Source organism: Pyricularia grisea, chromosome I, assembly GCF_004355905.1.
Source record: "Pyricularia grisea strain NI907 chromosome I, whole genome shotgun sequence".
Lineage (NCBI taxonomy): Eukaryota > Fungi > Ascomycota > Sordariomycetes > Magnaporthales > Pyriculariaceae > Pyricularia > Pyricularia grisea.
In genome coordinates, this window is record NC_044973.1 from 2,588,429 (window position 1) to 2,603,454 (window position 15,026).

Here is a 15,026-nt window from a genome sequence, read left to right on the forward strand (position 1 = left end):
ATTAGGTTTGAAATCGCCGAAACCTCGTCATATTTACAAACATTCTCATCATAAAAGGGGCAAGACGCTGTTAATATGTATAATAATAGCTCGCTTGCTTCCCGATCAAGACCCAGCGCCTCGCCATGCAAAATGTCATTGCTTCCTAATATCAACCAAGAAAAGAAAAAAAAGGCGAACAAATTAAGACCATATCGGTCGAACCATTTATGATGGGTAGATCAGATACCAGTGTGCTCCCACCAATTCTCATCCACCATGGCCGGTACGCGGTTGATGAGCGCCTCGTCGTCAGGCGACAGAACTTCCACACGCTTCTGTATCTTCGCTTCGGATCGTCTCCTGGCCCCAAACACACGCGAGCCCGTCAGCTCGCGACGCCTCAGCTTCCTGTCGGTGTAAGTCTTGGACCCTGGCCCGTTGTAGGGGGCGAGCTTCGACACCACCTTGGCCCTGTCAAGCTTTGGCCTCTTGCCCATTGTGTTATCCTTTCCAAGGCTGCTCCCCTCGGCACACTTGCCGCCTCGAAACGCCACGTCGAATGCAACCCTCCAGACCTCGGTCGGATCGCGAGTCATCTCGTAGGTGTAGAAGCGCCGGCAGTGCGCGGCCTCATACACAAACTGCAGCGGGATCAGCGAGTCGGCGCTCTCGTAGGCGTTGCGGAAGTTGAAGCTGAGGCTGCTGAGGCTAGGTAGTAGAGGCACCTCGGAGATCTTGGGTAGGTTGTCTGGTAGTTTGACATCCTGGGGCTGGTGTTGGAGCGCATCCTTGAGCAGGTCTTGAAACTCCTGGAACTTGACCACCTGGGCACCTTTGACGCCTCCAACGCTTTGCATCGGGGCTTTCAGGGGCCGACCTCCTAGAGCGAGAGAGCGGACGCCCTGCTCGTTGCTGAGAAGGCGCGAGAGGACCGTACACGTCGATGCACAGAACCCGTCGGTTACAATGAGAATATTCTTGCTCTCGAAATACGGCTCTGGTGGCGTGTCGTCTGGTCCATAACCTGAGATGTAGAAGCCAGACTCCCCGACAGTTGTGTTGCTACTAAAGTTGTATCGCACGAGGTTCGTCATTTTATCCTCATGGGCATTGACAGGCCCCCAGAGTGCTTCCCAGTTACGGTACCGATGCAAGTCCTTATCGAGGGGGTTGTTGACAAGTTTCCGTTCTTGCGAAGTGCCATAGTCGTCTTTGCCAATAATGTTGTACGCATCTGTAGCACGGAAGCGGGTACCGTCAAAAGGCTCTGCATCGGGGAACAAATTGCGATAGAGCTCGAATGACATGTGGAGCATGCCACCGCCGTTGGCTTGAAGATCAATGATGAGCTTCGTTCGATGTTCCTGGCGACACTGCTCGATGAACTCACGTACAACGCGCCGGAACTCGGAGAATTCGGTTTTAGTCTTCTTGACGCTCGCCTTGGGCGTAAATGAGTAGATGGACAAGACGGCAGCGTCCTGGTAGTCAGGGCCGTCCATGAAGTAGCCTGCAATATAGTCGTTGTAGTGTTTCACCACCGGCAAAGGATAGCCAGGCACCTTTGGCTTGTTGACGGGGATTGGGCCTTCCGAGCTCTTCTTGTCGTCTTTTTTAATAGGTTTCTCTCGGGGTGGCATTTCAAAAGCCAGGTGGAGCTGGCGGCCGTTGGAAATACCCGTCAGGTCCTGCCGGAGAATAGCGATGTTCGGGTGCGATGTGACGGTGCCATTGGCATACTTGTAAACGCTGATGTCAGGAAGCTCGGTGTAGCCGCCGCTCTTGAAGTAGCCACCACCGCCACGTGCCTTGACTGCGGTGGTAGTGAATAAGTTGTTATACTGCGCGTCAGGGTCCTGAAGAGCACCTGCGGAAGCAACGATTTCAAGGTAGTCAACGACTGGGATTCCATCAATGCTGACCACGGCTGATGGGGTGAAACCTTGCGAATCTGCATTCGCCAAATCGTGCTCATCGTAGATTTCTGGAAGCTCGAGTCCATCCTTGGATACTGATTTGAGTCCCCTGCTGGACTGGAAGCCAAAGACTGAAAGCAGAGCTGGTTTGTAGTCAAAGTGGCCGTCGTTAAGCTGGTTCCATAGCCTGTTCATGTCCCAGGCAAATTCGAGCTGAGACTTGTAACCTCCTGCCGATATCTTCTCTTTGATCTGTCGCAAGCCGCCCACCAAGTCGATTGCAGGGAAGAGATATGTCTGAGGCGGGTTCTTCAAGATACCAAGAGTACTTTGCTGCTCCACGTATGGAATGAGGTAGTCCATGAGCTCCATGTCGCGGTCTCTGGCCAGGGGTACTGATGCTAGACAAGCCAATGCCTCAGAGGGCTTAAAGCGGGAGCCAATAACAGACCTGGCGGCATTTTGAATGATTTCGCAGGCATTGTTGCTGTTGTCGTCAAAGTTTGCTTGTTCGCCCCAGACACCAAGAGTAAAAGCCGCCAGTGAAAGAGCGAGAGTCGCCCCCAACATGGCTTATACAAGAGGTGAAAGTTGAAGGCGAACACCCTTGGCAACCTTTCAGATAGACATATAAACCGAACGAACCTTTTGGATTGGATTTTTTCTTTTTTCTTTTTTTTTTCTTTTTTTTTCTTTTTTTTTTTTCGTATAAGTTGGACAAGGGCAATTCGGGTATTCGAGATGATTAAGGAGTGACGTATAAAAACAGACACAAGCAAACAAACGAAGGGAAGAGCCGAGTGACGACAAACAAGAAGCTGATAGAAACTAGATATGAAAGCCAAGAACTGGAGAAAAAAACCCTTTGTTGACTGACCATAGCCTTTCTCGCCCATCCCATCTGGGGTTGGCTGAGTCGGGTCAGGGATCTTGGCGCCCGGCTTATGGTGCGCTTACTATTTCTGGAGAGAACCTTGACAAAGTTGACAGTATTGTACTGTAATTAGGTAGGTAGTGAAACACGCACAAATTGACCACCCACTCCGCTCCACTTGCGCCAATCGCACTTTTAACAGCAGGCTTCCAGACTATCCTTGACAATATCCGAAGGATCTTCAAAAATCAGATCGTGTCGGCTGCTCGTTTATCGTGGGCCCCCACGACACTTGTCGACGACTTGGGATCCTTCCTGTCGCACCAATTGTCATCAGGCCCCACGGATGAATTAATTCTCTCAGGCTCCCATCAAACGTAGGTAGCACTCAACTTGCTGCGCATTCAAAGGTTGATATAGAGAGCAACTCAACGGTCGTACATCTAGACATGCGGTATTTTTTACACTAAGGCCCTATTACACAGATTTCATCCGACCCCTTCGATGAACTCGTTTTGTTAATAACCTACGAGTACGTTTTGGTCGCGACTCAGACTTTGACAGTTGGGGTTAGTGACGGCGAACAAAAAAAAGTTCCTTTGCAATCACAGAGCCCAATGAAGCGAGGAAATTGCCTTGTCAAAAGTGGGATATTCCGACGACAAAGTTAAATAAATTCATTTGGTGTATAACATGCCGATCTTAGGATTACCATGAATACATACGACTGCTTGCTGTACAAGCCTTGTTGATTGATTCCTGTGCAGACTGCAGAGTGTGTTTGCTGACGGGGCTGACGGGGCTGATAGCATGTCGCTAAGGACTGACTGGTTGGGAAACAAGTGTGCAAACAAACGACATTGAGCTGCAGCTGCAAAGGATAATATTGTAAACTTGTAAACCGATGTTCCAGTCAAGTAGCGAGCGGCTAACGCGGCTGCCTGAACAGTCAGCAGAGGGCAGACGGAAGAGAAGGTAACTGCAGTTGTAAAATTGCGATGAACCCAGCCTTGACATGCATGACAGGTGACCCCCCCGCACAAGACACGAGATCAGACGAACGGACAAGTGGCTCAGTGAGGCGCAGCCTTGACTTCCTCACACTGCCAACCTAGTAAGATAAGATAAAAAGAAGGTATGCCTGAGAGACTTTTTACATCGTACATGAGTGATGTGCTGTTTGGTGAAACATTTGCCGGGATGAGGCCCTCTCCTCCTATTTTGAAGCATAAAAGGAGTTAAAGGGGCAAGACGAAGAAACAACATGATCAGAAGCGAAAACAAAAAAGTATTAATGCAGACAATCACTTGCTGAATTAGTTACGAAGTAAGTCCATTTCACGATTGCTAAAAGCAAAAGGATACCACTCTGAGTTGACCCCGACCCGATTTGAACGGATAACCTTACGATCTGGAGTCGTACGCGCTACCGTTGCGCCACGAGGCCAGTGTGTAATCCAGTGATAACTGTGCTTTTTCTGTGAGTATATATACAAACCTTCGTACAACTCCATGCTGCTGTCTAACTACACAAACCACAATATTCATGCTGCCGTGCGGCCTGTGAATCGGATTGTGTCTTGTAATATCAAATCTTTGGAAAGAAAAAGCAAATATCATGGCAATCGCCAGCCGGTCGAACGTGGCTAAATATCCTGAGTTGCCAACCGCTCAAGGGTCTATGCTCAATCACATGCCGCTTTGCTTTTAGTTTTAGGTTCACAGCGAAATTCAAGTCAGCGCCACAAAGGCATTGCCACGCAGGCGATATTCCAAAGATTCCACGCCAGACGAAGGAAGCCTCCTAAGCTCCCTATTTTTTGTATGATGTCAACTATGTGGTGGATACGAAGTGCACCCACGCTAGTACGGACCTACGCAAGAGATAGGCTACCGTAATGCAATCAAATTCGAAGTTAAAGTAGACTTCCATCAACGGTCAAGTTGTTTGTGATTACTGCAGCAGTGCATAACAATCAATTCCATCTTTGGCAAAAGCGTTGTCTCATGACGACAAAGCTGAACAATCCAGCCCATCAAAAAGAGAGAGAGATGTTTGCTAGTAAACCTTCTTGAGCCGGCCCGATAAAAAGTGGGGAACTCGAGGCTACCAAGCATTGAAACGTCAGATTGAAGCCGTCCATTAGCAAGTGCGACGAGCAATTGTGAGACCAATGGAAGGTGCAGTTCAAGTCTTGCACATGCTTGCACTCAGGGTAATTTCCTCAGGCAATGGACTAGAGCTACACTAGTAGATCGGGGACCGCGGGGCTTGATCTTTACTTTTGTTTGCTATCAATTTTCCCTTCTCTCCGGGGGTTTATCATACTTGCTGCTTTTCTTTTGGTAAAAACGCCATGCCATCGAATATATGAGGTCGCTTTCGTCCCTCCTCGGAAACACTCAATCCATTCCTCATTCCAACACCCAAGCCAAGATTCCAACATCAACATCTCTTCTGAAACTCTGCTTCCTTGTCAATCATCCCACATCAAACATTCCCGTCTACCCCCAACGGTAAACAAGATGGCCACCCAGGAGCAGCAGATGTCCATCCAGGACCAGAAGAACGCCTTGAAGGAGTCCATGAAGAACCACAAGAACGCCTTGAAGGGCTCCTTGAAGGAGCAGCAGGCTGCATTGGAGAAGTCCCTCAAGGAGTCCACTGAGTCCGCCAAGGAGCAGGCTTCGGGCTTCATCGCTTTCTTGCAGCGTCAGCTTGACCGCGTCGTCAGCCCCGAGACTCGCGACCAGGCCTACGAGCGCATGCAGGAGTTCGCCAAGGAGCGTCCTTTCCTCTTTGTATGTTATATTCTTCGACCTACCTATACTTATCAGTCACTAACTCTACAAATTTGTTGCTGTAACAGACCTTCTTGGTTGCCCAGGCTCTGACCTCCGTTGTGCCTGTCGCTCTCTTTGCTGCTTTCACCTCTTCGGTTCTTGTCCTGTCGCTCGGAGCCGCTGTCCTGTTCTCGCTCTTCTGGCTTGGTGTGGCTGTCATGGTTCTGGTCCCCACTCTGTTCGTCACCGTCACCATCGGCGCCGTCCTGTTCTGCTGGGCTGTCGCCATTCGTTTCGCCTACAACACCCTCCCCGCCATCCTGAAGAACTTGTTCGCCGGCTCGCGTGAGGCGGCAGAGGACAAGTATAACAACTACTCGGACGTCGTCAACAAGGCCAAGAAGGCCATCAAGGACAGCGCCAACCGCAACGGCACCAACGGCACCTACACCAACGGTGCTACCAACGGTACCCACGAGGGTTAAATCTGATCTCGCCCTGTCTATATTGTGAGGCCTTCACGCGAACTTCAAGCATAAGGAAGAAAGCCGCCTCACTTCACAGAATACAACGGCTACTGGATTCGGAGGATACATCTCGGCAGATGCAAAGATGCCATTTCCTTGACAATTGGTTGGTATAATTGGTGGGATTGATAGACGGTCAATGCTTGGTTTGGGCTTTTCCCTTCCGAATGCTGGTTCTCTCTGTTCACGCAAAGGGTATCCCATGCAGGATGAGTTGGGGAACCTAGAAAAGAAAATTTGGTGTGGTCAAGTATTTTATTTTTGGTCAGACATGATCCACTACGATGGTCACCCCCACGGATGACCTCGATAGTTCAGCTCCATGGTCATTACGGTGTTGGTTTCATGTACCATGCCCTCATTAATAAAATGAAAGCGATGTTTATTCAATGACAAGAAAAACAAATATGTCGACTTCTGGTCTATTTGAAGTGCACACAATCGCCACTTATGCATGCAAAATGACGTACTCTAGGCTTGACAGTGTGGGGTGCAGGTGCAGCAAATGTCAGACATCTCGTGTACTGTACCTACAGTACTGTAGACTCTAGCCGAACTACCTAAGGCACCTACCTCATCTTACCTGCATAAGTCTAGCGGGGTTAATGGTTGCTTTTCGGAACACTGTGACACTGGTATTGCACAAAGCGTGATAAACCAATCAACCAACCTCGACTCATTGAATTGATTCTTGATTGATCTTTCAATCCAAGTTCATTGCACCTCGGGCTACCATCTTACCCTGAAGAGAACAGCCTGCGTCTTGAGCTTCAATTGAGAAGGACCTCTAGCGGGATCCACTGGTCAGTTTCAAGTACGCGACCCTTATCAACATTTCGTCAGGCAGTGGTTGTCCTGTCTCATGCTGTTTTGGTGACGGCGTGCGTGCGTGCGTACCGTACCTACCTTAGGTACCTTGGGTACTTACTACAGTAGGTAGGGTCTGGTGTGCATCCAGTTCGCACAAGCAAAGGAAACTCAGCCTTTTATTAGCCAAGATTGAGTCGCGTCGCTTCGAAAACGCCTCCGTGACGCGGCCCCCATTTCAACATGGCAAATCCTTTTGCCTTCAGATCTGCGCAGGTCACGTTCTGGACCACTGTCGTTTATCTTGCGCTCCTCATTCCTTTGGTTGTGATCAATGAAGGGGTACCTCCTGTTCAACCCGACGGCTCGTAAGCAAAAACCTTGTTCATCATTCACCTTTGATTTCATCCGTAAATAACCCACTCTGGGCACCCTTGGCTACTACTCTCGTGCCCGTCCGAACCAGGATCTATCGAGCTGACCTTGACCTGCTATTGCAGCCTCTTCCTGGACCGCGGGTTGAACCTCACCGAGGCTTGGCTAGATCTAGGTCATATCACAGAGCGTTTTCATCACCAAAACAGTCGCGAAAATGATGTGGTGCGAGACTACTTGCGCCTTCGCATCGAGCAGATCATTGCTGCAAACGATGCTGGAGCCAGGACAACCGTCTTCAACGACCTCACCTCCAACGTGACGTATCTCTCCTGGGCCGGCGCGCCGACACACTACCAAGGTAACAATCTCTACGTTTATATTCGGGGCAAAGACGATGACCAAGGAGAGTGGTGGCACAATGCACGGCCTGGCAAGCTGATAGGGAAGGGTGGTGTCCTGGTCAATGCCCATTTCGACTCGTAAGCATTTGCGTTCCTCCTCATATTCTCTGACTTTGTGAAATGGTTTTTTTTTTTTCTCTAACGAGTGTTTTCAGGGTCTCAACTGCTTATGGCGCTACAGATGACGGTATGGGGACGGTAACGGTGCTGCAAATGATCAAGTATTTCACCAAGCCTGGAAACCAACCGCAGCGAGGCATCGTGGCCCTCCTCAACAATGCCGAGGAGCCTGGACTGCTTGGGGCTGCGGCGTTTGGCAAAAGCCCTTTGCTGCCCTTCATTCACACATTCCTTAACCTCGAAGGCGCAGGGGCCGGAAGCCGATGCGTCTTGTTCCGCTCCACGGACCGAGAGGTGACTAGCGCTTTTGCGAATGTCCAGTCGCCATTTGGCTCTGTCGTAGGATCAGATGGGTACAAGCTGGGTCTCGTTCGTAGTGGCACCGACTATTCAGTCTGGCACGATGTTTATGGTCAGCGCGGCCTTGATCTGGCATTCTACAGGCCTCGAGCCCTGTACCACACCAACCAGGATGACACCAAGCACGCCAGTCGAGAGAGTTTATGGCAGATGATGGCAGCGTCTACGACAACTCTTATCAACCTCTCAGCAGATACGGGGTCCGACTACATTGGAGATCGCCCCGATGGCGATAGGAGCAAAGTTCCTAATGGTACGCCAAGTGATGGTGTCTGGTTCGATCTGTTTGGGAGCTCCTTCGTAATTTTTGGGCTTCGGGGAATGTTCGCCTGGTCTTTGACTGTGCTGATTGTTGGGCCTTTGACACTCTTCGGGATGATGTACCTTGTTCACAAACAGGGCAAGGGTTATGCTTTTCACACAAAACTTCGAGCAACGGCAGACAGCAGCAGCGAAGACGGCGAAGATGAAGAAGGCGAAATTATCCGGCTTGGGGGCTGGAAGGGATTCTTCCGCTTTCCATTTGCGCTGATCGTTGCAGGAGCGTTGGTGACTGGAGCTGCCTTGCTATTGAGGAAGATAAACCCTTTCATCATCTACAGCAGCGAATATGCGGTGTAAGTGGAAGTTCGTGCCCTTGTTTGGATTGCGTGTGGTTCTGACAGCAGTGCAGGTGGGCGATGATGATGTCCCTGTTTTACTTTGGGTTCTGGCTCATCATGCGCGGATCGAGCTACACGAGGCCGAGCGCTTTGCATCGACTATATGTGCACATCTGGCTTTTTGTCCTTGGCTGGGCGGCACTCGTGTTTGCAACAGTACTGGAAGACCGCATGCGAATTGCGTCGGGGTACATATTTGTCTTTTGGGAATCTCAAGTCTTCCTCGCCACCCTGATTGCAGTATGTGAGCTTTTTTCTCTTCCAAGGAAGATCGATTTCGCGCGTGGGGCTGCAGATGAGGCGGAAGTTCGTGATCATCTTGAGGCTGTTCCTCACTCGGATGCTGTCATTGCTCCGTCGCCCAATGAGGCTACCAGCCCCCAACGTGCCGGCCAAAGCAGTACTTCCCCGCAAGAAGAGGATGAAGACGAAGCACCGGATGAGGAAACACCTCTTGTCAGGAAGTCTGGACGTGGGAACAAGCTCGATACCTCTTTTCTTCGCAGGGGCTACCGACGGTCTGTTTCTGCCATTATGGATGACAACAACGAAGCAGAGGATGGTCCAAAGAAGAAGAAGCCATTCGAGGGCGAGCAAGCATGGTCAGGAACGATGGTTACCTCGACGTGGATACTTCAATTCCTGTTGCTTGGCCCTTTTATGGTCATTCTTGGGGGGCAGGTTGGGCTGCTGCTTACGTCGGCTGTCAATCAGACTGGTGTGGATGGCTCCAGTTTGTTGGTGCCTTACCTCATTATCGCTGCGCTCTCTGCGATACTTCTGATGCCTCTCTCACCTTTCATACATAGAGTGACAAAGCATGTGCCGCTGTTCCTGCTTGCAGTGGCTTTCGCAACGCTGATCTATAATCTCGTTGCCTTTCCTTTCTCGCCCCGGGCGCCTTACAAGGCGTTCTTCAGACAAACCGTCGACTTGGACACGGGGTCGACACAAGTTCATCTCTCTGGAGTTGAGCTGTACCTGCGCAAGATCATTGCAGATATTCCCTCGGCCACAGGACAGGAGATTACTTGTGACGCCAGCTCCAGCCGTAGAGACCTGGTCGACTGCACTTTCGATGCGGCACAGGTGCCACCAATCCCCACTTATGGCAGTGGAAACAAGAGTTTTGACCTTCCACCGGGAGTCTCGCCGGGTCCTGCATACTACAGCAAGCTACTCACTGTCAAAATGGTCAATACTACGGCAAAGGTGGCCGTGGGAGGCACTAGGACAGCAAGGTTGAAGATTGACGCAGTAAACACGCGCGTGGTAGATCTTCGGTTCTCGAAGGAGGGGCCTCCGATTCGATCATTCAGGGTGGTTGGGGCAGATGCTTGGGACGACAGATTTGGTGCATTCCCTGATGAGGGGGCCAGGTTATTGAGGCTGTGGAGGCGAGATTGGGAGTCGAGCTTTGTGGTTGATATTACGTGGAAGGATGAAGAAGGCAATGCAGGGGTACTGGAAGGACGTGCTGTTGCCCTATGGAGTGACGCCAATGACGCTGTCAACACCATGCCGGCATTCAGAGAGGTGGTGAGGTATGCCCCGGCTTGGGCAGCCGTATCGAAGGCCGCCCCTGGACTCGTGGAGGGCAGCAAGGCATTCAAGGTTTGACTGTGATCTCATGTATGTATTCTGCGTGGTTCTCTGGGAGACTTCGTTTGCTCTTTGTTCACGCTCTATATCATCATTCCCAGTGTTGTTTTGGATTAGGTGCTATTACATTGAAATTAACTTCGCGATTGCAGCTTTGTAGGCGTTGCTGGGCAGCGTCGGCCATTCGGTCAGTAGGTGCGCTGCACGACTGCCTGCACTCATGCGCACCTTCTCTGCATTTGAAATAAATATTGCGATATTTTCCGTCTTTTTTTTTACATAAAGGGGCCGTCTGGGTACGTGTTCTCGTTCGGGTGCTGGCTATCTGTTTTATGATGGTTTGTAACATCCGAATCCCAAGTTTCCAACCAGAGTTACAAAAGCACACATCATCACAGTTACACATTAAGATATACAGAAAGCAACACCAGACGAACAGTGATTCAGATCTATACATCCAGGTAGGCTATCATTATTTTTTTTTCTTACATAAAGTCGGACTTGGCAAGCATCAACACCAATGTTATGATGCAAGCATTGATTTTATCTCTGGGAACCATCCATCTTATACTGACGCCAAGGTCATATTAGCGCATATCTCAAGCAAAGCAACAATCAAACCATCAAAAGAAAAGGAAGAAAAAAAAATAGTCAATATGACCAAAACCGAGGTACGAAGGCTCACGAGGCAGCTCAAGACGGCGGTGCTGCGTGACATGACCACCGAGGCGGACAAGACGCGACGGGCGCCCGAGCATGCCGACTGCTGCCGACCGCCCGAAAACCGGCGCGACGACAAGTACAACTTTGGCTGCCGCTGCCGGGCCGAGCGCGGACGCCTGCTCGTGGTCTGGGACGAGGCGGTCGCGGCAGCGGTGGAACACCTGCGCAGGCTGTGCAGGCGGCAGCTCATGAGCTGGGAGCTCGAGGAGGTCAGGCGGCGCAGGCCCCTCATGCAAAAGCAGAAGCGGGCCGGGATGCGGTTCGTCTTTGCCCCTCAGGATCTCGAGGCTGCTCTGGATGCCGTCCGCGAGGTCAAGATGGCCATGCTGGCTGATGATTTGGAGCTGGAGCGGGCGGCGTTGGCTGAGGATGTTGGTGAGAATGAGGAGTAGGGATGGGGAATAAGGGGCTTTTCTTTTCTCTTTTGTTTTTCTGGTTGATTACTTATAATTGGCACTGTTTTGTCTGAGGTTATAAGGCTGGGTTTGGCTTGGGCGTCTGGCAAGATATGGGCATCAGCATTATTGGCGTACAAGGACATCATTATGGTTATGCGTATGGGTTCAGCATTTGCATTGGGAATCGGGTCATGAGAAACGAAGTATTGATCATGAATTATATTTCTGGGAAGCATTAGCTCTTTTGTATAACTGAACAGCTTGAGAGTCTCTCGTCTGATTTACTTTGAAAGGCTCGACTGCCTTGCTCACATAATACTTTGTGAATATGCTGATAGCATATTTGTGAGGATGATATGCACGTGTACGAATATAAAGTGCTCAATGTGCAACATTCACATTATTTACACACGTTGAGTTGTGCTGGGTACAGATAGATACCCATTTATTGTAGTTGAACAGCACCTCCATCTCGTAATGGCCGTGATGTTAGATGTGTAAGAGCAAGGATGCCATGCAAGCCATGTTATCCCTTAAAGAAGCGTTTGCCACGATCAACCCAACATGTTGAGAAGTTTGACAAGACCCTTCATCATCTTGGGAGTTATCAATAGTGTATGTGAAAAGGATGGATCTCTCTGATCGGGGCTCGATTCGTACCACGACTATTGATATCCAAAAGAAGTAAAATTCACAAGGCTTGATCCCGGCCTACGAAGTATTGTCTTTTGCTCTTATCAGGGTCGTTGCTCGTTCGAGATCTTTTGTTATGTAGATCCGAACTGGTGTTCGAGGTAAAGATCAGCACGCCAAGTGACTTATCGCATATCAAATCGTATAGCGTACTGGGGATTGCTTGCTAGGTTCAGTGAGGCGACGGGATTCTGTTCTGGACCATGATGCATGCTACTGTATGTAAATGCAATGTCTACTGTAGGCCAATTAATAGCTTAGATAAAGGTTATCTTTTTTGTCCTTGTGAAGACCTAGTTTTTTGTGCAAAAATGCTGTTCTTGTATCGGCGTGCAATTTTAGACTCTCTTTACCGAGATAACTGATGAAAAATTGGTGCTTGGAATTGAGGAGTAGCGTTGTGGCAAAGCCACCGACCGGACTTGACGAGGAAATAAATGGCTATGGGCGGGGAACACAGTTATTCCCTTGGTCAAAGTTTCTAGGCAGGTACAGTAACCAACCAACCAACCAACTGCACGTGAGAGCGCGTTGCGGCTCGGTCCAAAAAAAGCAACCCAAGACTTGACTGCATGCCACGTCTACCAACACCGTCAATCCAACGTCAACATCACACGAGACATGGCATGTTGACCAAAATGACAGAGTCGTGCCAGCAGAGAAAAATAGTGGTGCCTTTCTCTACAGCGGCTGCGACCCAAGATTCCATCAGGTATTATTACCGGCAATCATGAATTTGTGTAGCAAAACAGATTGGTTGGATCCAGCAAAAGTACGACGCTAGACGCAGAGAATATTTCTCGTAACTGACATGTCACCGTGGGGCCGGTCATGGAGATGGTACGACAATGGAAGGGTAGCGTCGTGTCGCACGTCGCGTTGCTATATGTAGGTAGCTAAGGTACTCGCCAATTGCTGCCGCGAAACAAATTATGGAAAACAAAAAGTCTAAACTGCCAAAAACATTTTCGGGATGATCCTGCCACCGAAATGCTATGGATCCCGCTGTCAACAAAGCTGGGCAGGCCAACTGCTACCTCCCACTGACTCGCCATCAAGAATTGGCAGGCACCAAACTCGTGTAAACACGGTAATACTTCACGTGGTAGGTACGGAGTTCATCGCTGATGGATCTCTTTGACCATGGGAAGGAGAGAATCGATCCAAGATGAACAAAAAGAAAGATGCCAACTTTCAATCTAATACTTTTTTGTACATGACCTACCTAGGTAGGTATGTAACTACCTAGGTACGGTTATACTATGTTTGCTCAAACATAACCACCATCAACCGCCATCGTACCCTCGACCAATAAAACACATACTTCACTTCTTTCTCGATTGCCGAAAATCTGTTACTGCTACTGACGAGACAACTTCCTAATGCGGAAGGCGAGCGAGTGGTTTTCTTTCCAGGGTTTTCTTGGCACTTGGTTGGGCCTTTGATTTCCCATTTTCGAGATTTCGTCCGTGATTTTATCATCCTGGACAAGCTGAGCACATAAGGCTTGGCTTGCCCCAGAGAGAAAAAAAAGTACCCCCCCCCCCCGGGCTTTTGGCCTGATTAGGCCCCATAAGCAGGGATAACCAGTATGGTTTGCATTGGGCAAATTTCGCGCGACAACATGACGTCGGCGGTGGTTGGTCAATGTGAGTCTTTTTTCTTTCTTTGATTTTTTAATTTATTTATTTTTTGCTGAACCAGAGACCAACCGCCTAGCCATTGTATATGGTTTCGCTTCTGTAATATTTCCTATGAAACATAAAAGATGGGAATGACCCAAGATGAGCGGGCGAGACAGAGAGAAAGAGAAAGAGAAAATTACCGCAATACGCAACTCAGCTCAACCCAATAAACCTCCGGTCGCCTTAGAAGGCATTGATCTCACCATTACCTCCTCTTTTGCTGACACGCCGGAGGGTTGCTCTCTGCCGATAGTTTGCCAGGGGCTCGGGCTTTTCATCATCCATTGGAGCCCACCCACCGACTACGGCGCTAACGAGGCCTGCGAGGTTCGGAGAGATGTTTGTGCAATTTACACCCCGACCTGCCCCATCAATTGTGTCGGCCCTACACACATCATCGATCCTAGAAGATAATTCAGACTAGGTCACCGGTGTGGCGCCCAAAACAACAAGATCTTGTCCCTATGGCTCGGCAACATCTCCACGTGGGTTCTGGCCAGGCAGCCTGTTTTCCACCCAAGATTGACATTGGATGACAGATTTTGCGTCTGATGATGAGCTGAAGACTTCAGCCAACCATATTATTTCATTCAGGCCCCGCATGTAGGTACAGCGTGGTATACATATGCTCGCTACCTTTCGGATGATAGTTACCAAATGTCATCTTGCGGAGTATTGTGGTCAATATGTGGACCCGGATCCTCCGGATTTGCCTCGCTCTCGCTTGATAATCTTCAGAACCCTCACTTGAGTCCTGCTAGCCACAAGCGCGCACATATCAGGGCACCCATAGCTGAGTGCCTTGAACTCGCCTAACCCCTGAGCTGGTACCCACCCACCCACAAGGTCCAGAACACCACCCTACTGCACGAACCCTTACGCAGTAAATACATGCATGCTACTGTGGGACAGTCGTAGCGCAGGCGCGCTGAATACGCCTGTGTCCATGAATGCTCATTCGGACAGCCAGCCAGGCGGCCATGCATCTTACAGCCTGGAGACAGACCCGCCTAATATTGTCACTGAACTTGCGCGAGTCGGCACACTCTCGGGCGTAGTAGTCCATGTTTCCCATCGCAAGCAAGATTCACCCATCGCTCCCATGTGGAGAAGG

The 15,026-nt window shown here is 49.8% G+C and overlaps 4 protein-coding genes across 4 annotated transcripts; 3 read left to right on the forward strand and 1 right to left on the reverse strand.

The window, feature by feature from the left end:
• Positions 1-221: 221 nt before the first annotated feature.
• PgNI_05819 (uncharacterized protein) lies at positions 222-2,468 on the reverse strand (the record flags this gene model as incomplete). Its single annotated transcript, XM_031125850.1, has 1 exon — positions 222-2,468. The coding sequence occupies one exon, from the start codon at positions 2,466-2,468 to the stop codon at positions 222-224; it is 2,247 nt and encodes a 748-aa protein (XP_030982552.1).
• A 2,486-nt stretch (positions 2,469-4,954) lies between these two features.
• On the forward strand, positions 4,955-6,497 carry PgNI_05820 (uncharacterized protein). The gene is made up of 2 exons (XM_031125851.1): positions 4,955-5,574; positions 5,643-6,497. The coding sequence occupies exons 1-2, from the start codon at positions 5,299-5,301 to the stop codon at positions 6,039-6,041; spliced, it is 675 nt and encodes a 224-aa protein (XP_030983206.1). The 5' UTR covers positions 4,955-5,298; the 3' UTR covers positions 6,042-6,497.
• Positions 6,498-6,929: 432 nt separating this feature from the next.
• On the forward strand, positions 6,930-10,641 carry PgNI_05821 (uncharacterized protein). The gene is made up of 4 exons (XM_031125852.1): positions 6,930-7,258; positions 7,391-7,747; positions 7,825-8,766; positions 8,823-10,641. The coding sequence occupies exons 1-4, from the start codon at positions 7,134-7,136 to the stop codon at positions 10,429-10,431; spliced, it is 3,033 nt and encodes a 1,010-aa protein (XP_030983207.1). The 5' UTR covers positions 6,930-7,133; the 3' UTR covers positions 10,432-10,641.
• A 428-nt stretch (positions 10,642-11,069) lies between these two features.
• On the forward strand, positions 11,070-11,528 carry PgNI_05822 (uncharacterized protein; the record flags this gene model as incomplete). The annotated part of the gene is made up of 1 exon (XM_031125853.1): positions 11,070-11,528. The coding sequence occupies one exon, from the start codon at positions 11,070-11,072 to the stop codon at positions 11,526-11,528; it is 459 nt and encodes a 152-aa protein (XP_030983204.1).
• Positions 11,529-15,026: the final 3,498 nt, after the last annotated feature.